The sequence below is a fragment of the Hypanus sabinus genome, chromosome 1 (genome assembly GCF_030144855.1).
Source record: "Hypanus sabinus isolate sHypSab1 chromosome 1, sHypSab1.hap1, whole genome shotgun sequence".
Taxonomy (NCBI): Eukaryota; Metazoa; Chordata; class Chondrichthyes; order Myliobatiformes; family Dasyatidae; genus Hypanus; species Hypanus sabinus.
Genome location: NC_082706.1, coordinates 101275956 through 101299211, shown reverse-complemented (window position 1 = coordinate 101299211; position 23256 = coordinate 101275956). Strand labels below are relative to the sequence as shown.

At 37.7% G+C, this 23256-nt stretch overlaps 1 protein-coding gene across 2 annotated transcripts; it reads right to left on the bottom strand.

The window, feature by feature from the left end:
* Positions 1–3071: 3071 nt before the first annotated feature.
* On the bottom strand, positions 3072–22844 carry LOC132395851 (zinc fingers and homeoboxes protein 1-like). 2 transcript variants are annotated; one of them, XM_059972979.1, is made up of 3 exons: positions 22715–22844; positions 11954–14748; positions 3072–5431 (listed from the first exon to the last, which is right to left on the bottom strand). In XM_059972979.1, the coding sequence occupies exon 2, from the start codon at positions 14623–14625 to the stop codon at positions 11968–11970; it is 2658 nt and encodes an 885-aa protein (XP_059828962.1). In that variant the 5' UTR covers positions 14626–14748; positions 22715–22844; the 3' UTR covers positions 3072–5431; positions 11954–11967. The 2 variants fall into 2 exon arrangements, with proteins under 2 accessions (XP_059828962.1, XP_059828957.1); XM_059972974.1 differs by lacking the exon at positions 22715–22844 and having other exon boundaries at positions 11954–18434.
* Between the last annotated feature and the right edge of the window lie 412 nt (positions 22845–23256).

Here is a 23256-nt window from a genome sequence, read left to right as displayed (position 1 = left end):
AGATTGCGGTGGAGGCCAAGTTCATGGCTATATTTAAGGCAGAAATTGATCTTTTCCTATCGGTCAGGGAACCAAAAGATATGGCGAGAAGTTAGGTATATTGGGTTGAGTGGGATCTGGGATCAGCCATAACGGAATAACGGAGCAGACTTGATGGGCTGAATAGCTTAATTTTGCTCCAATGTCTTGTGGCCTAAAAAAATTTTAAATCTGCAGATCCTAGAAATCTAAGTAACACACACAAAATGCTGGACAAAATCAGCAGGCCAGGCAGCATCTATGGAATGAGCAAACAGTCCACACTTCAGGGTGAAACTCTTCATCAGGACTGGAGGAAAAAAAATGAGAAGTCAATGTAAGAAGGTAGGAGGAGGGGAGGAGGAAGTACAAAGTAGTAGGTGATAGGTGGAATGAAGAAGGAGGGCTGGTAGAGAACTGGGAAGTCAATTGGTGTAAGAGATAAAGGGCTGAAGAAGGGGGAATCTTAATAGGGGAGGACAAAAGACTATGGAAGAAAGGGGAGAGGAGCACCAGAGAGAGGTGATGGACAGGTAAGAAGATAAGGTGAGAGGGAAATGGGGAAGAAAGGGAAATCACTGAAATTCAAGAAATCAATGTTCATCAGGTTGGAGGCTACCCAGACAGAATACAAGGTGTTGCTCCTCCAACCCGAGTGTGGCTTTATCGTGGCAGAGGCAGCCATGGACTGACATGCCATAACAGGAAGTAAAGTTAAAATGGATGGCCACTAGGACATCCTGCTTTTTCTGACAAATTGAACATATGGGCTTAGCGAAAAGGTCTCCCAATCTAGATCAGGTCTCACCGCTATATAAGAGGCCACAACAGGAGCTCCAGATACAGTAAATTACTCACAGCTGAAGTGTCATCACCTGGATGAACTGTTTGGGGCCCTGAATGGGAGTGAGGGATGTGGTGTAGGGACATGTGTCGCAGTTGTTCCACTTACAAATTAAAGTGGTTGACTTTACTGAAATCACTAGAAGCCTGTGGAATCAGAGGGTAGTCAGGAATGGATAATAAGTAGCCACACTCACATTCTGTGAACAAACAAAGGTAGAAGAGTTGACACACCAGTTGTAGTATTTAGAGCACAGAAGGAACCACCCATTGATACAAACACTGAACCCAAAATGCAGTCTACTCCGCTATCAAGTGGTTCAAGTTATTCATTTAGACCATTTCAAAGAGCAGGGTTGTAGTCCCTGCCAAAAATCAATGAAATATCTGGGTCCTGCAATGCTCACAGTTTCTCTTTCCGCAGCTACTTCCTTACCTGCTGAGTGTTTTCAACATTTGCTGCTTTTGAGTTAGCCAATGTTTAACCCTTAATTAATAGGGAAAGATTATCCCCTCATTTTCACATGGCATACAATTTGTAGACAAGTAGCTAATTAAACAAATGTACCAAAGAAATAAGAATGAGCAAATTTTGTGACTCATTAAATTCAAAACTGAAAGCATGGGTATCCAAAACAAAAAATGTAATGGAATACTAATGGAAAGCAGTTGAGTGTCATAGAAGAAATGACCATTTGAGAGAATCAATGAAACAAGTTTAAAACCGGAAGAGTCTAATGATATCAATTTTTATTTTAAAGGAGTTGAGTGAAGAAGTTGCACTTTCATTGGTAAATCTTGCAGTCTAAGAAGGGTTCGATCAATGTTCATTTCTGTTCCTTGCACCCCAAAAGCTGTTTTGGCTGTGGACGGTGCACACAAATCAGCGTAGAGGAAATCTGGAATTTACTGCTCCAAGAAACTGAATCAAATGAGGTTGAAATTGTCAGGTTTCACTGAATTATAAAAGGACAGACCAGTGACAGTGATGGGGTACAAATCAGCGAACATTCAGAATGGCAGATAGACTTGAGAGTCTGCATTACTTCAAAACATCCCTACCACGCTCTGTCTATCCAGAATTTTTGTTTTATCTTTTAGATTGAATCAGCGATGACACAATACTTCCTACTTTTATTGTTAATCAAGTGCATCATCTCCATGTTATCCTTTCTCAATCCCATATTAGCATTTTTTAAAAAATATAGTTCAAGTTGAGAAACTATAGCAAAACTACCACAGTTATATTTAGTTTTACTTGACAGATTAACCTGACAATATTTTATTGGGAGTACCACAGGCTGACTGACTTTGCAATGCAAATTCAACCAAAGCACAGTGAATAGCATTCCTGCCTCAGTATCAGTTTTCTGAGTTCATCACATTCTACAAACCTAACACAGAATATGGGCTGTGAATCTGAAGTGTAGCCTTTCTTCGAAGTCATTAAGCCAGGGTTATGTTTGCTCTCTCAGGCGGACCACTAAATATTTCATGACACCATATCAAAGAGCAGGGCAATTATCCACTGTGTGCTGATCAATACCTGTGCCATAAATCCACATCAATTAATAAACATTATCTGGTTGTCATGTCAGTGATGCATGGAAGCTTGCCATTGACAAAATGACAGTCCAGTTTCCAAAAATCACATTTCACATTAGCTGAAAAGCACTTTGAACCAGAAGTCACATGATACAAAATTTCATTATCAAGAGAATAAATGTCAGCAGTTTACATAGGCTTTCACGTTTACTGTTCCACGATTTAAATTATGTGCAAAAGTTCAAGATCTGCAAAATTATCAGGGGAAGGTTGATGGCTTCATTACAAAGGAAAAAAGTTCACTTTGGTCAGAGAAAGCCAATACATAGATGACTAAAAGGCAGATTTGGAGAAAACCATCTTCACTCAGTCTCAGGCATGCATATGCTCTCTCTCCCTCTCCGCCCCCCCCCCCCCACCCCCACTTTAAGCTTTGCCACATATTTGCAAGCTCATTCCATCTTCTTGGTCATGCAAATAGTGTTTTGGGAAAAATGTAACTGTTTAAATACTAACAAAGGTAAGGGGACACTCACTCAGATATATATAATTTCAAACATTTTCCACAAACTGCACATTAGTCAGTGAAGACATACAAGTGTATAGTAATAAAAACGAATTTCTGCCACAGTCACACAGAAAGTAGCACAAAACCCAACTTTATAAATCACAGAATGGAGGTTTATTTTGAAATGCGTTATATTCACATATTACAATCATTGCATTGTAGTCAATGGAAAATAACATCAGATCTACAAACGCAACCTTCAAGACAGAACTGCAGTAGAGCGCTAAACAGATCTCAATTTAAAAACAAAATGTGGCAATACAACAGATAAAATGTTCAAAAAAAAAGCCTATACAAAATTTCCTCAAACCCTTATAATGTGCTGTTACTTGGAAACTGCTCACAATGCTGGCTGATAGGATAGTCACAGATATTCTTAAAAACATTAAAATTCTTTTCAGATCATCTTTTACACAAGTATTACAGAGGCAATGGCTGAACAAAAAGATTACAGTGCAAACCCAAAAGAAGGGCAAATGTGAATGTACTTTTAAGATTTGATTTTTAAACTTTAAATCAGGGTGCAAGGTTCACCTGTTAATGGCAATAAGAGTTCTACAAGGCATGTAACCAATGCCATTGGATTACATGGCAAAAAGATGGCATTACTACTATAGTATCCTAGAAAAAGAATACTGAATGTGATGTATTAAGGCTTCTAAATTTTTGATTAAAAATGTATCTCTGGGTCTTAAAGATGCTTAATTATTTTTCTACAATTTTGACAGGAGATAGTAGTACCATTTCGAGTTCCATTTTAAAGAACACTGCATGGGTCTACTTATCTTGCAAATCATTCATTATTACAGTGATCATTGTTAATATCTTTAAAAACATATCTTTAAGATGACTAGGTCTGTGCAAATTAAAACCTGCAGCACTTGCAAGCCAGAATGAGCATTGGCCTAACAAGTTAGTATTTCCCAAAGGTGTTAGGATAAACAAGCTGCACAGTAATGTATAACAATAAGTCTTTGCCAAATTTAAATACTAACATGCTGTTTGTGTACTTTAAACCTCAAAACTTGACCAAGATAATGTCTATTTTTATGGAAAATTTAGACATCATACTTTGCCATAATCTTTCATAAGTATTCAAAACTGTCAAGGGGAAAAACTTAAATTGCTTTTGGGAATTACTAATACAAGTCCAAATACTTCTATGACTTGAGTGTGCCAATGGAAGTTAGACAGCCAAAGTTATAATCTAATAATGATCAAATTGAAGAATCTAGTATACAGTACTTGTATAATAACCATGCAAAATTCCTTTTGCATAATAAAACTGTGCAGTCACCAGCCATTACTGTAACCATGATTAAAATCTGTATTGAGATCAACATTTTCTATAGAAGTAGAAAGTATCTAAAACTAAGTACATATTGACTGGGTTAATTCACCATTAGTGCTTTATAGTTTTCATAAAACTTTCAGAAAGTAATCTAAACTATAAGTAATAAAATGAATGAGCACAACTGGTCACTTTTTCACAAGTAAAACTAACTGCAAACAACTATGGTGCTGAATTGCTAACTAAAAATAAAAGCATACTAATCAACTTGAATGTTTATTCTCACAGTACACATACTCAAAAATACAATAAATAGCGTGAAAAATTAGAACTGAACATTGATTTTCTTCAAACCACAGTTTGCAACCCCCTTAATGTTTATAATATTTAAATACTATATATATTATATAAATGTAGTACTGTATATATAGAAGCAGCATTTTCCTAATTTCAGCATACAAAATGACTTGCAGAAGATACTGAAAAATACTAGCAAATGGAATATGGCTTCTGAAGAAAGTAATTATGGAAAACAATTCTGCTGGTTTTATCTACACCTACAATAAGTGTCAATTCAAGTAGCTATGAAAGATTAAATCATAAAATTAATCAGATGATTTTACCAATGCATATACAAATGCACCATGCATAATTAAGTCACAAATATAGGAGTTTATACTTCTTTACTGGCAAGCAGTTATCAGCATTTTAAATAAATGCTGAAATATAATTTGATTGCTCAAGATTTACTTGCACTGCCAGTATCTGAGGAAGGCAAATTACTATATCACAGTGGCAAACTATGCGGACAATGTCAAGAGCCTGCATGAGAAAAATATGGTAGCCAAGTCTAAAGAAAAATTGTGCTCAAAGATATCTCAAAAAATTAAACCTCAGTAAAAAGGTAGTAAAATCCCAAACTGTACAAATCTGACCCATAACAATAGCTATGTACAAAAGTCCTTTTTGCTGCAGTAATAAAACTTTGGCAATGTGGAAGTGATTTTAAAAAGCCTTTACTTTACTGAGAAATAAAATGTGTTGTGCATGGATATTTCTTTATGGACAGAATCTTGCAGCTCAAAGAAGATAACCATAATTGCGGATTCTCTGAATTGGTTCTTTATCCCAAGTGTCCACTGAAGACTTCCATATATTTGCTGTTCCTAAGGAATAAAAGTAAGCCTATTAGGAAATATATAAACTGTCTTCTAAAGCTCCCCTGCTGATTCAGTAGCTGTTCCACACTGTTTCAAGATTCTTGAAGGTTATAAATATCAATCTAAATATTCAATTTTGTAGATATAAAGATATTTAATGGAACAGACTATTTTACTTTGCTATCAAAAATTCCCTCCATTATATATTTTTTCTTTCCATTTAATCAACCCAAGTACATTTGTGGCCATTTTGGTTCATCTGTGTTATTACAAGCGTTTAAAAACTACTTCCTTTCTATCACTAAGAGACAAAAAAATACAAGATAAAAAATACAAAAAGACACAGCAATAAACTGAAACCACATGTCAATTAGGATGGTTCTACATAATTAATATGCACAATTACATAACCTGCGGACCCTTGAGACTCTTTCAAATGGGAAGAGAAGGCAATGCTAAAGCCACAATTGTAGCATTGAGCAGATGAAGAAGTTATTTCTGTAAAATACTAGGCAGGAATAGTAAAACACAAACTTTTACAACGTCCCAGTCAAACTACAAGCCTAAACAAATAAAATTCTTTAGAGCACCTGATGAATTTGGTGCACCCATACATTCTAGAAGACCAGAGCTCTCACCACAGTGAAGTAATTTTAAGACAACAAACATCTATCTTTCAAGGGAGAACTCAAGACAAGATCCATTCCAGTGTAAGAACTAATAATGAAAATAAAGGTACACAAATGAATTTGTATTCATTCAGTTTACATTATGTTGCAAGAACATGCACATAGAAAGTTGCCTCCAAGCTTTAAGATAAAACTGTCAAATTGTGGATTTTCTGCCATATGCTTTAGATTATTCAATTTTTAAAAATTCAGATTATATTTTTGAAAATACTCTCCTTTTAAAATATTTGACCTCAATTTCTTATAAAGACCTTTCAATATGAAGACTTTTGACAATGAGAGCTGTCATCATTTCTATTTAAGTCGTGTTTAGAACTAATAAGATTGTCTATATTTCAGGAAAGGCTCTAAGAATAAGCCAGGAAATTTTAGGCCGGAGAGTCTGACAACAGTAGTGGGTAAATCATTGGAAAGTATTCCAAGGGACTGGATACAAGTATTTGGATATGCAGGGAATGACTAGAGATAGCCAATATGGCTTTCTCTATGGTAGGTTGTCTCTAACCAATCTTATTGAATATTTAAAGAGATTACCAAGAAAGTCGATGAAGGAATGGATGTTGTCTAATATGGACTTCAGCTAGCCCTTTCACAAAGTCCCATGTGGGAGGCTGGGCAAGGCAGTTCGGTCGCTTGGCATTCAGGACATGATTGGTCATTGTATTCGATACCAACTTCACAGGAAAAGCCACAGAGTAGAAGTGGATGGTCGCCGCTCAAACTGGAGGCTTGCTATTAGTGGTGTGACATAGGGATCAGTGCAGGGTCCCTTGTTGTATGTCATCTATATCAACTAAATGAATGATAATGTGGTAAACTGGATCAACAAATGTGTGGATGGCACCAAGATTTGGGGGCCTAGTGGACTGAGAGGAAAGCTATCAAAACTTGCGGTGGGACCTGGACCAATGGAAGAATGAGTTGAAAAATGGCCGATGGAATTTGCCACAGTGAAAAATAGAGCATTGGGGAGTCTGGTAGAACAGAGGGATCTGGGAATACAGATCCATAATTTTTTGAAAGAAAGTGGATAGTGTTGTAAAGAGAGCTTTTGGCATAATGGCCTTCACAAATCAAAGTTTTAAGCACAGGAGTTGGGATGAAATTGTACAACACTGGTGACACCAAATTTGAAGTATTGTGTACAAACCACCTTCCAACAGCAAAAGGTATCAATAAGATTGGAAGAATAAAGAGAAAATTTACAAGAATGTTGTCAGGATTTGAGGACCTTAGTTATAGGGAAAGGTTAAATAGGTTAGGACTTTATTCCCTGGGGCATAGGCGAATAAGGGGAGGCTTGATGGAGATATACAAAATTATGAGGGGAATAAATAGGATTAATGCAGGTCAGATTTTTCCACTGAGGTGGGTGAGTCTAGATCTAGAGGTCACAAATTAAGAGTGAAAGGTGAAATATTTAAGAGAACTAGAGGGAGAACTTTTCCCACTCAGATGGTGATGCACATGTAGAATGAGCAACCGCAGAAAGTGGTGGATGTAAGTTCAATTTCAACATTTAAGATTGGATAAAGTACACAGTGCCATGGTAGCAGTTAGAGCAACACCATTACAGCTCAGGGCTTCAGAGTACAGAGTCCAATTCAGATACCATCTGTAAGGAGTTTGTAAATTCTCCTCACAATCCTATGGTTTAACTGGGTGCTCCAGTTTCCTTTCACAGTCCAGAGACGTACCAGTTAGCAGGTTAGTAAGTCACTATAAACTATCCTGTGATTAGGCTAGGTTGCTGGGAAGTGCAACTTGTTAGGCTTGTTCCACACCATTTCAAATAACAAATACATGCATAGAAGGGTTATGGAGGGCTACGGTCCATGGGCTAGGCATAACAATTTAGATTGGATTAAATGGGCTGAAGGATCTGTTCCTACGCTGTAATGTTCTATGACTGTTGAAATTTTGAAATATACAACCAAGTGTTAATGGATTCAATATACAAATTATGAATTTAGATCATTTAATTACAAACAAAATTCTAAAAAAATACAGTGGATTATTGAGAGTCAGTTAATAAAAAGTAATCAAGAAAACAGCTGGGATTCTGTTTATTTAGGACACTATGTCACCTAATTGTGACAGGAGGCTGTTGTTAAACCGTTTCTAACTATCTTCAGACGCGTGCACTTGTCTAGCCACCATGGTCAGAGTGAATAGTTTTTAAATAGGGTCAGATATGTGCATTTGTGTTCAAAAAGAAGTGATTTTTGTCATTGACAAGGCCATTGACATTGGTCAGGGTCAACTACAGATGCTGCATCCTAGCTATCTTGATATGCAAGCCAGGGCAGTACAATATAGAACAGCTGATAGATCCAAAGGAATGGCAGAGACCGATATAGGTTGGCACCAGCGACGTTGAACTCAATGTAGGTCTGTCTCAGGGACTCCTCTGTATTTACCCTGAAGCCTTCCACATGACTGGATATAGCCACAAGGAAATCAGTTTTTTTTAAGGCTGACTTAGCCTGAGGGGGTAGCAGGCATAAGCTCTCTACCTATTAAATGCTCCCAATGGTGTGCATCTCAAATAGCTTCTGACGACCAAGTCCAGCACCTGGCCTTCACGTGTGACTTAGCTTCCAAGCCCAACTGAACCTTTTCTACTGACAGGAGAAGGGGCAAAGATGGGCTACTGGCACCTTAAAATCAATTGCATCGGGCAGATGGGACTCAGCTGTTGACAGCTCATCCAGTAGAACGAAAACTATCACTGATAGTTGGCAAGAAATAAGCAGTAAGACAATTCAGAACTGTCATGCTCACTGCAGTTTCAAGCATACAGGCTTGGAGCAGCCAAAAACAGCCAGAGGTGAAAATGAAATGGTTGCACTATTTGAACAAATTAGGAATTACGAAGAATTTGAAGGCATTGACAATCATTTTGAATCTTCCATTGAAAAGGAAGATTTGGAGGATGCAATTGTCGGTAGCATTGTATGAATGCATTAAGTTCAAAGTAAAATTTATTATCAGAGTACATACAACCCACCATTCTTTTTCTGTGAATATCTTAGAAAATCTATAGAACAGTAATGTAAAGATCAATTAACAAACTGTGCAAATATAAATAGCAATAAATAACAAGCATGAACTAACAAGATAAAGAGTCCTTAAAGTGAGACCATCAGTTGTGATAGCACCAGCAGTAGAATAAGTGTAGTTATTCCTTATGTCAAGCCTGATGGTTGAGGGGTAGTAACTGTTCTTGAGGCACTTGTACCTTTACCTGATGGCAGCAGTGAGAAAAGAGCATGGCCTGGGTGGTGAGGACTCTAGGTTCATTGGATGAATTCTTTCGATGTCAATTAGGAACAAATTCAGTTTTACAGTACTGTAGTAGTGTCAATAATTTATGTATTTAATACTTAACTTGTTACTCAATTGAATAGTAGTGTGATTTTTTAAAAATAGGTTTTTAGCCATTTCTACAAAACTCCAGCTAATTAGGGAAAAAGGTACTGGTCCTGATGTGTCCCAATTAACCCAAATCTATTGTACATGCATACAAATTATAGTATAACCATATAAAGTTAAAATTACACCCATAACAATTTTGTTGAAACTCGTCAAGAGCATTTCCAGAAAGGCCCACCCACCGGTCTATAAAAAGAGACTGACATAGATGTAAAGCATTTTCCATAAACAAGAAATGGATTAAAAGGAGAGAAAGAAGGGAATATCGGAAATAAGGTTTACCTGGAATGGGAAAATTCAATGTTCGTGCCATTAGGTTGTAGACCCCCAGCTAAAATAGGAGGCATTTTACCTGGCAGCTCATTTTTAATTCTCAACAGAGAAGAACCAATTAACCATATAACCATTTAACAATTACAGCATGGAAGCAGGCCATCTCGGCCCTTCTAGTCCGTGCCGAACGCTTAATCTCACCTAGTCCCACCTACCTGCACTCAGCCCATAACCCTCCATTCCTTTCCTGTCCATATACCTATCTATTTTTTTTTAAATGACAAAATCGAACCTGCTTCTACCACTTCTACTGGAAGGTTGTTCCACACAGCTATCACTCTATGAGTAAAGAAGTTCCCCCTCATGTTATCTCTAAACTTTTGCCCCTTAACTCTCAGCTCATGTCCACCTGTTTGAATCTCCCCTACTCTCAATGGACAAAGCCTATCTATGTCAACTCTATCTATCCCCCCCATAATTTTAAATACCTCTACCAGTCCCCCTCAACATTCTACGCTCCAAAGAATAAAGACCTAACTTGTTCAACCTTTCTCTGTAACTTAGGTGCTAAAACCCAGGTAACATTCTAGTAAATCTCCTCTCTGTACTTTCTATTTTGTTGACATCTTCCCTATAATTCAGTGACACAATACTCCAAATTTAGCCTCACCAATGCCTTGTACAATTTTAACATTACATCCCAACTCCTATACTCAATGCTCTGATTATAAAGGCCAGCATACCAAAAGCTTTCTTCACTACCCTATCCACGTGAGATTCCACCTTCAGGGAACTATGCACCATTATTCCTAGATCACTCTGTTCTACTGCATTCCTCAATGCCCTACCATTTACTATGTATGCCTTATTTTGATTAGTCCTACCAAAAGGTAGCACCTCACACTTATCAGCATTACACTCCATCTGCCATCTTTCAGCCCACTCTTCTAACTGGCTTAAATCTCTCTGCAAGCTTTGAAAACCTACTTCATTATTCACAACGCCACCTATCTTGGTATCATCTGCATTAAATATTTAACCAACTTAAAGACACAAAAAATCCAACTTCAGCATTCAACGAGTGGAATTGGATAAACATTTTCAAAACCTACTTTGTTTCACAAGTGCATTAACTATAACTATTTTGACTGGTTTGAAGTCAACAGCTGAAACATTATAAATCAATTTTCCAAATAATCAATTAAGAATAAAACTGAGGATTTAATACAATTAAAATTAACTCAAAATGGTGAGCAATTAAGTGACTTGAATAATATTTAAATCAATTTTTAAAATAGATATTAAAATACTTACTTATGATTAGAATTATTACAGAGGTTCCCCATTAGTCCAGGTACTATTTAAGTACTATATATATATATAAAATGCTACAGTGTATAATTTTGATTTTGTATTTTATTGGGCTAAGTATCAAGATTTTGATATATATTTATATCAAAATCTTGATACATAGCCCAATAAAATACAAAAATCAAAATTATACACTGTAGCATAATTAATTACATACACTTCCATACACTGAATGGAAATATCTAATAATTCCAGGAATGAACAGTTAAAAAAAATCAAATGTATGAAACAAAATATAATCCTGCAAGATATTAAAGTGGATTGAAATTATGAATATCACCTCAAACTAATGGTATAGAACCATAAAATAGGCAAGATATACCCTCTACATCAGCCACACTTTGGTACATACAATGGGCTACCATCAAAAGACATATTATTCCATTGTCAAACAAGAATTTTCCTTTGTCTATGTAGATGTGCTAAACTGATTAAACACACCATTAGAGTAGACAATTCTAATAATTCACCTGAAGTTGCTAAAATCAAACTCTACCATGTTGATAAATACAAAAGATTCTGCAGATGCTGGAAATCTTGAATAACACACACAAAATGCTGTACGAACTTGGCAAGTCTGACAGCATCTATGGAAGGAAATGGATGGGTCCCAATGGAGGGCCTTTATAAACATCAACTGTTTATTCCACTCGACTGATACTACCTGACCTGCTGAGTTCCTCAATGTTGATGTACTATTTCCCAGTTATGGTTTGATAATGCTTGGAAGCAAATGTAAAAGGTTATCTCTACTACTTACATTTTATAGGTTACTTAGAATTCATCATCTGCTTCCGTTACTTCATTTCGTTTTTGTGAAGGAGGCTTCCACACGTCACTGCTGCCACTTCCATCAGAGGCATCATCTTCATTTTCTTCAGCAGCCCAATCTTCATCCTCTTCAAGTGGCTCATTTTTCTCATCTTCACCAGGGTATTGTCCATCTGAGTTATTGCTCTCTGAAACAACACCTTCTGTTTGCCTTTGTACAAACCATCCCCTGATGCTTTCATAACTCATATGTGATCTTGCCACAAGATCATCAAGGTCCTCTTCATTTAAATATTTGTGTTTCAAATAGTATTGTTCAAGTACATTTTGACCTGAAGCAGCAAGTCCCAAAGATGTTTTGTTCGACGTTGTTTCACTCCAATTGTGAGACCTTCCATTTCCTCTGTATCTTCCTCTTCCTCGTGGTCTACCTCTTGATCTACCTCTACCTTTATACTTTCTGAAGGAAATGTGGGTTTGCCCATTTTGACTGTCCACATTACCACTTTGATAATAATAGTACCATTTCAAGTTACCATTTTTCCAAGCATACCTTGTATCTCCAAACCAACTTACTATATCAGTTCTGGCCAGTCCACTGTCTGCAGCTAATTGGTCATATTCCTCAGGGGATGGCCATTGTGTGCGGACAAATGCACTTTTAAGCAAATGTAGCTGCTCTGGAGTTTTCTTATACAGTCTACTAGCAGCACCAGACATTACTTTTGGTATTGCTAAGCCACTAGCCAAGGACGTAGCATGAACTTGCCCATAATGTGATTTGGTGCGCCCTTCTTCAGAGTCCTTATGCTTGACTTCAACTTCCCCATCGATTACTTTTCCACTCTCATTTTTATCTTCTGAATATTTAACTTTTCTTCTCTCACAAAACCAGACATCAATCTCTCGCCTGGTGAGTTTTGTGTCAGTCCTTAGCTTGTTAATCTCATCATCGGAGGGAAATGGATTAGAAAGAAAGCTTTCTTCAAGGATTTGAAGCTGCTCTGTACTTTTCTCCTTAAACTTCTGAGGAGTAAAATCCGGGAAGGCGTGCCACCCATGTTTGCGCTGCTGATTTATTACAAGGGATTCAGAAGCTGTGTCATCACCCGAATCCAAAATTATGGTGTTACTGACTTCAGCAACGTTAATGCTTTGATTACTTTTTGAATTCCTGTGATTATACCTTGTGTCGCTGAACCACTTCTTGATGTCACCTCGTGAGAGACCTGTTACTTGTATAATTCTAGCTATCTCTGCATCGCTGGGAAATGCATTTCTATTAAAGCTGGCCTTCAGCTCTGTCAGTTGCTCTTTTGTCTTTTTGAGGCGGACACTGTAGGGATCAGTGCCCGAGGCAGAGTTAAGGGAACCTCCTTGTGAAGCAAGTTGAGGAAGCTGCAAGTTGTTTGGCCTTTTTGCTTCAGGACCTACCTCACTTACCTGTGTTCTGCGTTTTGGCCACTGCATTTGATTTGTAACTCCAGCAACAGTGACAGTGACAGGAGAATTCCCAGCAACCACATTTGTACTGGTAACTTGTGCCAAGACAATGCCTGGCTGACCAACTATCTGACAAGGCTGGAGGATTTGCTGCAATCCATTAGATGTTGAAATCTGTGCTGGTATGACTGTAATTGTTTGTGGTATAGTGTGCACAGTTCCATTAAACAGTTTTTTTTTGGCATCTTCCACCTCCTCTGGGGTCCAGCTGATACCATGTTTAAGCCGTTGGGCAGTGAACCAGATTTTAATTTGTTCCTCTGTATATTTTGTCTGAGTTTTTAGTGTTACAACTTCTGAACGTGTAGGATAGGGGAATTTGTTGAAGGAGTTCACTAGGTGAGTATTTACATCCATATTAGTGTTATATGTTGGAATGCTGTTTAAAGGAATCATAACTTTTGGAATTAAATTAGAATTTGGAGGTGGTATTAATTGACTCATACCTGCTGAATCAATTAATACACCATTTGTTTCTTGATTAATGCAAAGTCCACTGGTACTGGTGCCTCCCACAGATTCATCATGGTTTTCTTGTCTAGCAGCGAATTCATCCACCAAACTTGGAGACAGAGAGATTCTTTTGGTCTCAGTTTTATTTTTTATCTTCATGATTGGTGTCTTACTCATTGATATTCCTGTTAAAGCAGCTTCAGTGTTTTCTGCCAGATCTTCATTTGTAGGAATCCCATTACTGTTGCATTCTTCAACAGTCTGTTCAAAGACAGTTTGATTATTGTGCTTCACCATTTTAAGTTTAAAATTTATTTCACCTGAATGATATCTAGCATTATGGTCATTAAGAGTATCATATTTTTTGGTCATAAAATTACATTCCACGCAGAAGTAGGATGGATTGAGAATAACATTTGGGTGCTTTGAGTCAACATGTACTGTAAATTTATTTAAGTCCTGGGTTTCAAAAGTACAATATTTACATTCATAGCCTCCTTCTAGTTTCCTGATTTGATTATCTTGTATTTCCTTTTCTGAAATAGTCTCATCATCAACTACAGCACCATCTGCTGTCAAACTCTCATCAGAAATATCTGGAGGAAGATCATCATCATGGGTAATCATATCCAGATCTTGGTTCTGGTCCAGACTTTCGTTTGCAGGGACCATACAAGGAATTTTAGACTTCCTTTTGCTGGCCATGGTCAGTGGTGAAAAGTAGATTGGTTTCTCAGAAAATGTCAATGCCACTGCAGGTTGATCTATCTTCAAGCTTATCTCTTAGGTTCCACCCTGAAGGCAGTAGTTCTATCACAGTGCATTCATCTATAGATAAAAAATAATAAAATGTTACTTCAGGACTACAAAAGCTACTTACTTCTCAACATTATTTAATAAGCATCACTGGAGCATTAACTAAATAAAGAACACTGACCCCGATGTTAGCAGAGTTTCTAAAGCAAGACAGCAAAAGCCACACACTTAACTATATAAATAGATCAACTTCACCTTTATATATATATTCAATTCTAATTAGAATGCCTCACAAAAAGAGCAGGTCAAGACTACATGCAGCAAGATGTGGATAGTATTCAGGCATAGGCTGGGAAGTGGTAAACAACACTTGCAATATGAAAGTGGAAGGCAATGATGATCTCGAAATGGAAAGTCTAGCCACTTCCTTTGACGTTCAATGGTGGTACAAATCAATACTGTGTGTCACATTGATCAAAAAAAAGTTGAGCAAACCACAAATACAGGTGGCTGAAAATCAAAATAATTGCAGAAGCCGCAAATCCAAAATAAAAACAATTATTGGAAACATTCTGGAGGTAAGGTAGCATCTGTGAAAGGAGAAATGGATACTTTTTCATGCTTTTCTGATGAAGGGCCCTGGAGCTGAAACATTGATTTTCCTTCCACAGATGTTGCTCAGCCTTCCACAAGTGTTTTCATCATTTTATACTTTTAAGAAAAAAATCCAAATATTGTTGCAGATAAGAGGCAGTTTATCCTATGGCATCAATCTCACTCTTCAATTCCCTAGAATGCATAAAAGCAAGAAAAGGGAGTATGAGGGAATCCTTGCCAGGATGACCATCTCTTATAACATAACATAATTGAAGACAGGTAGCTCTATCCATTATTCCAACCATATGTACATTATAAAATGTAAAACAATTTTTGCCAAGCCAACTCTGACTGAACCCATGACCACTACTAGATGAAGGACAAAGTTAGTAGCAAACAGAAGCACTACCACGTGCAGATTTCAATCCAAGTCAGACTTATACTAATGTAAAAAATATAATTATTTTTCATGGAAGCTAGGTCTAAACCTTGAAACACTACTCAATAGCTGTGTGGGAGCACTGGAAAGACTGCTGCAGTTCAAATTGATAACCCACAACCAACTTTCTAAAGGCCAATTAATGTGGATCTTGGTAGTTAAGCATGCATTAAAGGAATAAAATAGACAAAGATTAGCGGAGTGTTGACAAGTAATATTTTCCCCCAATGAGAGTGGTGGGAATTTGGAACTCACTCTGCAGAAGCCCTCAATTTAAAATAAAACTAAAAATACACAAGGCACCACCACATAGATACTGTACTGGCGACAACAGACTGGTAGAGTATGTGAAGGAGAGACCTGCACACTCCAAAGGACCTCAGTCTCCTGAGAAAATAGAGGTGACTCTGGCCCTTCTTGTACACAGCCTCTGTGTTGGTGCTTCACTCAAGTCTGTCACCCAGGTGCACACCCAGGTACTTGTAGATCATAGCATCAGAAAACCAGTTGTCAAAAATCTATATCCTAGCTAAATTATCACTCATGGAAAAAAAACAAGTTCAGGAAAATATTTTTTGTTTTAATGAAAACTTAATGACAAAAGCTGCAGAACAAAGTAATCAATGAACCAATTATCTTCCAAACAGAACTTACCCCAATACAAAATTATTCTCAACCTCACGACGGTTATGTCTATTAGTAAAATCAGAATTCATGAACATTTGGTGCTAAATAGACTGACATTAAAATAACAAATAAAATGAATATAAACTTTTGTGTGATGGCTTTGTTGTAAATGGATTTTCACGGATTCTATTGTTTCTTTGTATTTACTGTGAATACCCACATAAATGGTAGTGTAGTGGTTAGAGCGACACTATTACAGCTTGGAGTTCAATTCCAGCATCCTCTGCACATCCTCCCCCACGAAATGTGTCGGTTTTCCCTGGGTACTTTGCTTTACTTTCACAGCCCAAAGACATACCAGGTAGGTAAATTGTCCCATGATTAGGTTAGGGTTAAATGTGGTTTGTCAGGGGTTTGCCTGGGTGCCATAGCTCAAGGGGCTGGAAAGGCTTACTCCGTTCTGTCTCTCTAAATAAATAAGATTTAAAAATGAATCTCAGGGTAGTACATGGTTACATATGTGTATTTTGAAAATAAATTTACTTTGAATTTTTGAGCTATGTCATGCAAGTAACATTATAATTTTAATACAACTATTTTTAATACCAATTTTACAAATTCAGAGAAGAGGACATGACATTGAATTTAAATAATATAATAACATCAGCTGGAGAGACCAGACTTGGTTTTACTAGCTGAAGCAGTCTTGAAAAACTGGGACTTGACAATGAAGTGAATAATGTATAGCATTGTATTCAGATCACATGACTTCAAAATTTTATTCCCTACTCTACAATCTGGATCACAGACATTTGTTCTACAGCTAAAAATCTGGTATTTTGGTTTAAAACATACAGCTAAGACTAGAAAGTCATATTAAATCAGGGGTTCCCAATCTTGCTTTTGCCATGGGCTGCTACCATAAACTGAGGCCTGTGGGAATCTCTGCAATGTATCTGGTTTTCAAAAAAAAAACAAGTTTCTGCCTTTAGGGCAGCACTAACTAAATTTAAGTAACATGCAGACTGGATTTGCAATTCCAGACAATGAAATATTACTGATTTACAATTCTCTAAAAACAAATTTATTTTTAACCAATATAAAAATACAGAAAGGCTTTCTTTTCAGGCACCATATTCTTCTACCATATTTCAAATATGGCTTCTATTTGACAAAGATGCCTGCACACTCACACAGAGAGGCACAAACACAAAAAGATAGACTGAACAGGGCAGACCCACATACACAGGAATAACAATACCACATTATGCTGTTAAATTGGTTGGCCAGCAGCTAGTTTTAGACCACTGATCCAAAGACAGAAGCTTGAATCTCACCATCAGTAGACGCACGAATTTAAATTCAACTAACTCAATAAATCTGGAATTAAGATGTCCATCAGAGTTTGAAAGTAACATAAAGCAACAGCCTCCGATACATCCCAAAAGAAGCATGAGTTAAAGGTTGCACCATTAAAAAAAAATCAGGCATGTACGAGCAGGAATGGCACATGTGAATATTCGATTTGTATGCAAATTAGGTATGACGATCACGGGAAAGAACTTGGGCAGATAGAAAATCTAATCACATTGTCAGAAAGTGCCAATGTGTTAAAGTTCATATTATTACAACTGTATAGAAAAAAAACTTTACAATTTTGTTTCTTAATAACTCAACTCCAATTTAATTACACACATCTGAATCCTTTTAACTTTTTAAGGTGAATATCTTTAGAAAATATCAGGCAGGTGACACGACTAGGTAATCTGTTTTTGTAATGTGGGATGAGGAATAAATGGTGGTTTAGACACCAGAGCTTTCACTTTTGAGAATAGCTTTTTTTAAAAAAAATACACAGAGTAACAGATGCTTGGAAAAGGCTGCTAAAGGTAATGGTGGAAGCAGATACATTAATGGTTCTTAAGAGGCTGTTGGATATTTGAATACACAGGTAATGGAGGGATGGGTACCATGTGTAGGGAGAAAAGATTTAGTTTACTTTGGCAATATAGACAATACAGACATTGTGGGCCAAATGGACAGTTCCTCTGCAATACTGTTCCGAGAGTCCAGAGTCATAGGCACTTTTAGTTTTGCAAAATGAGCCTTGGTTTAATATTGTTTGAAAGATGACACTTCCAGCAGTATTTCAGCACCATATAGTGAGTGAAGTATCAGGTTAGAAAACTGATCAAGAGTAAGAGTTCCAAAACCTTTGGAGACAGGTGACAGATATGTCAAGCTTTACGATCTGACAAAAGAGAAGCACAGACAGTTCAGATGAAGGGTCTTGACCCAAAATGCCAAGTGTAATTCTCCCTTAACAGTTGCTGCTTGACCCACTGAGTTCCTCCAACATCTTGCCTGTTGTTCATGATCTGGCAAAAGCTTGTGGAATGTGCAGCCCACACTTCCACAACGTTGGTGGCACTGGTTATATGCACATACTGCTCAAGAAAGATTAATGACCATGCATTTTTTTTTGAAAGCAAAGAAAATCATCTCTCTATCCCTCAGAGAGTGCTCAATGACGGCCTCAGCTCTTTTCTTTTGAATGCTGTGGTAAAGCAATGGACACGTCAAAGGACCTTTGTATAAAATTAGTTCCAAAAATACATCTTCAAGAAAGAGTAAAGTTATCAAAATGCATTCATAGTCTGAAGTGCACATTCAGTTATGTTGCAAAAATTAAAAAAATACAATACCCATTTCACTATAAATACTTAGATCCAGAAGTAAATTTTGACTTGTTGACCCAGATAATAACTAAATTTGAGCTCAAATGAATTTTAATTCTAATTTACCTAAGGTTTCAGTAAATGAATTCTCATAAATGTACATCACAATTAAAAGTCAACTCCAACAAGAGAATTGTGTAACATGACATCTACATCTGTGCATGTATCACCAGCATATGCCTAATAACAGCACAATACTTTGAATTATATTTTGGAGCAATAACGTTCAAATATAGCCATGCAATAAGTTACATGGAGACAGGTATAAGAATAGTGTGAAGCTGAAATCTTCCCATACAATTGAATTTTATTTTACCCTACAGGATAAGCTCCATAACAGAAAACAAAATATCTGTTTTTAATCTGTTCTGTAAAATGCACTCATTAGTTCTAAACAGAATGTTTTTCTTTTAAATACTTTACTTCTCAATTTGTTGGTCAAGAACATAACAGTCCAGTGAGTCATGAGAACTCAAGAGCCCAAAGCAGATTACTCACAAATTGTTAAGTTTTTCCCCCAGCAGAACAAATACTGTATGGCCCAGCTCCTTAATCAGCAGTGCCCATTACTTTAAAATCATGATAAAAATGTTAACTTTAAGGACATTAAGAAAAACTCACTATTTTTAAATTCAGAATGAAATGCAGTTAATTTGACTTTGAATGCCTTGTGAGAGTTTGCCCTCTACCACAAAACTAAGAATGAGGTGTGATACCTGAAGTTGTGCATTCACAGTGCCCAAATCCAGCAAACATTGAGCTCCAGCCTCAGTTCTAAGAATAGGATATGAAGTTCCAATTATAAAAGGTAGAGGATTGATATTGATAATAAAAGTATAGCAGGAAATTTTGCTTGGCCTGGCAGTTAAAATTGTACATGGGACTTACTTATTACAGTCCCACTGACTTCATGATAAGCACATGGGAAAAAGAGGGTTTCTAGCAGATTTTTAAAAAATTGAGCTTAGGTATCACTACAAGAGTAGTAACTCATTATAGGATGACTCAAATGACTTTGGCATTTAATTCACTAGTCAACACAATTAGAAGAGCAATCTTATCTCTTGTGCATTGATATTTGAGGCCATCTCTGATTCAGACTTCTCTGGAAAAAAACAGTACTTCAAAAGCTCCTTTCCAGCCACTTTTCTGAGTGCAGTGATCAGTGCGCCTACTCCCAATGATAACACATTGCATATGCTATTCTATTTGTAAGAGTAAAATGGATCTATGCAAATGAGGCCAACTCAAAGCTTTGCTGCCCTCTAGAATTAAAAAGTTTCCATTCAGTATCAAGCTGTTCTTGAATTTATAGTAGAAATATTAATACTATAAAGAAAAAGTTCAGCCTGATGAAGATCATCACTGTCTTGAAGCAGTAGTTCAAATCAGCTGCTATACTCCAAGGTAAAAAAAACTAACAGGAGCTTAATCAATTGCTCCCAGCATGCTTTGAGAACATGATTACATTTCATGTTCACTTCCTAGGAAGTGAACGTACGTAAACAGAAATGAATAGTTAACCAAAGCAACACACACACAAAATGCAGAAGGAACTCAGCAGACCAGGCAGCATCCATAGTAAAGAGTAAACAGTCGTCGTTTCAAGCAAAGACCCTTCATCAGGACTGGGGAAAAAGATAAGATGTTGACTCACTTTTGTGCATGCTACTTGGATTTCCAGCATCTGCAAATTTTCTCCTCTGAATGGCTGACTTAACCATTAGAGCATGGCTATATTGAAAGTGACATGGTCACAATGCAGACACGTTGAAACACAGCAAACACAACCCATGTCAGGATCCGCACTACGCTGGAGGTCAAGTTTTGATTCACTGAAAAATGGGTGATGTTTCACTGAACTTTGGCTTCCTTTCAAACCTAGAATTTCTTTGCACTATAAAACTAGTGCTAACTGAAAATCTCAGCTAGGAAAACAAATTACCATGATTCACATCTGTCTCTACTGTACTACCCACCTCAGTTATCATTGAAATCATCTGCAGGAGTAAATCTCTGCACATTTAGTTCAAGAGATTACATTAAAGAAAATAAGAGAAAAAGGACGAATAACAGGATGGTATTTTGAAGGCATGTTTCTTGGTAGCTCATTGGAATTTTCAAGCAACAGTCTGAATTAACAGTAGCTTTAGTTCTCCACATTTCCAGTTTACCAAATTTATCATTTGCAAAGAAAATTCAAGGCACTTTCAAAGCTTTTTAAAATGAATCCTCCACTAAAAGTTCCCTCACATTCAGCCTTGCTGCATCAAAGTGTTCTCATTCAAGGCTACATTATGAAGCTGCAAATACATCCTGTCCCTGTTGATTTCTAATGCTTCTTATTCAGTCATAGCTGATCCCATTTGCCCTCACTCAAATCTACTTTCCTGCTTTTCTCGTTACTACAAGCTGATTCCTGCAAACATTCCTGTCCTTTAAAACCACCTCTTTTCTTAATGAACCTCACTTTCAATCTTCAAAACTATTACGAGGGGACAATGGAAAGCATGAACAAGCAAAGCAAAACAAACTCACATTACTATTGCAGAAGACAAAATTGTGAAACTGAGTGAAAACATGGAAACAGAAAATATGGAGTGATGAGCTGGGAAAGAAAATAAGGGAATTCAAATTTCAACAAATCTGTTTTGGAACTTCACTGCTGAGTTGCAGTCTATTTTGGCATATAGTAGTTGATACAGGGATAAAATGTTTGCAATACTCCTCCGGACTTACCATGGTCTCTGCTTGTGCAATTACATCTTATTTCCCAATATCAGTTCATTTTTGAAAATTTAAGTAGGTATATATTTGTTAAAACATCTTTAGAACCTTTAAGCTTGAAGATTCACTGACATGAGGGCATATAAAACCATCTACCCATATTAATATTCATGCCTGTTTATGAAGAAATGCAGTGCTATAAAGTGCATCTAATTTAAATTTTCATGTAAAAAGTTTATTGAAGTATGCTTTCAGAAAACGAGATAAAACAAAACATGCAGCAATCTTACACTTCAAAATGATGCCAAAGTATTACTCTTCTCTCCAAAAAGGACCTTCACAATCACAACACTTCTGACTTTACAGTTTCAGTTATTTCCTAGCTTACACCCAAAGGTTCAGAAGCAAGTTTCAACACAATTCAGAAACAAACTCCACGGCCAACTTTACAACACAGCAAGGTACTTTTATTAATTAATGCTGACATGCCAAAATACGTTACACAAACATGACAACTACAGACAATGACTTCCACACTGTGCTATGTCAGAAGCAAGTTCCGTTAAAACCTGATACCAAGCCAGAATTAGAAACGGCAGCACCAAAAGCCTGAGAGGAGAGCTTCGAAAGATTTGCCGTTGCCGTTTTGTAATGCATTTCTGACAGCGATGCCCCAATCTGGTGGCATCCCTCCGTAATGACAGAATGTTAGCTCCCTTTGGTCAATTAAGACCACCTGCCTCACTTGGGGCAAATTAAGCCCCCTGTACACCGTTATCCTCCACAACTGTCGTTACAAGACGAGTTAGAGAGAAGAAACAAAGAAAAGATACTTCCCCCAAAGGCACCGTCCCGCAGCTTCCATACTGAGCGGTATTATGATGCAGCAGGGAACACACAGGGCACCCACCTGAAGGAGGGAGGGAGGGAGGGAAAGAGGAAGGTCAGGGGTCGCGCGCAGTCCCGTTCCCACCCTACCCCACCCCCGCCAACCAATAGGAGTCGGCAGTGGGCGGAGGGCGGCAAGAGCGGGGCGCGCCTCCGGCTAGGCCCCTTTTGTCCTGCCCGTGCGTCTTCCGCCGACAGCTGAACGCGCGAGGCAGGGCGTCTGATTGGCGTGCGCGGAGGGAGAAAGACGCCGAGGGGTGCGCAGGAGGAGAGAGAACGCCGATTCGTGTGCGCGGGCGAGAGACGGCTCAGAGGACGTTGATTGGTGCACGCTGCGCAGGGCAAGGCGTTGATTGGTGGTTCCGGCGCGGAGCGGAGAGCACTGATTGGCCCGCACATTGCCTAACGGTCAGCGCCAGTCGGTTCTATGACGCGTCGATGCTGGATGGAGAGACGGGGAGCAGAGGGTTGCGGCCTCCCGCCGGCTCCTCAGTGTCGAGTGGAACCGATACCGATGGAAATAGCGGCACTTCCAATACCACCGCTGGCCGCCTCACCTTCTCC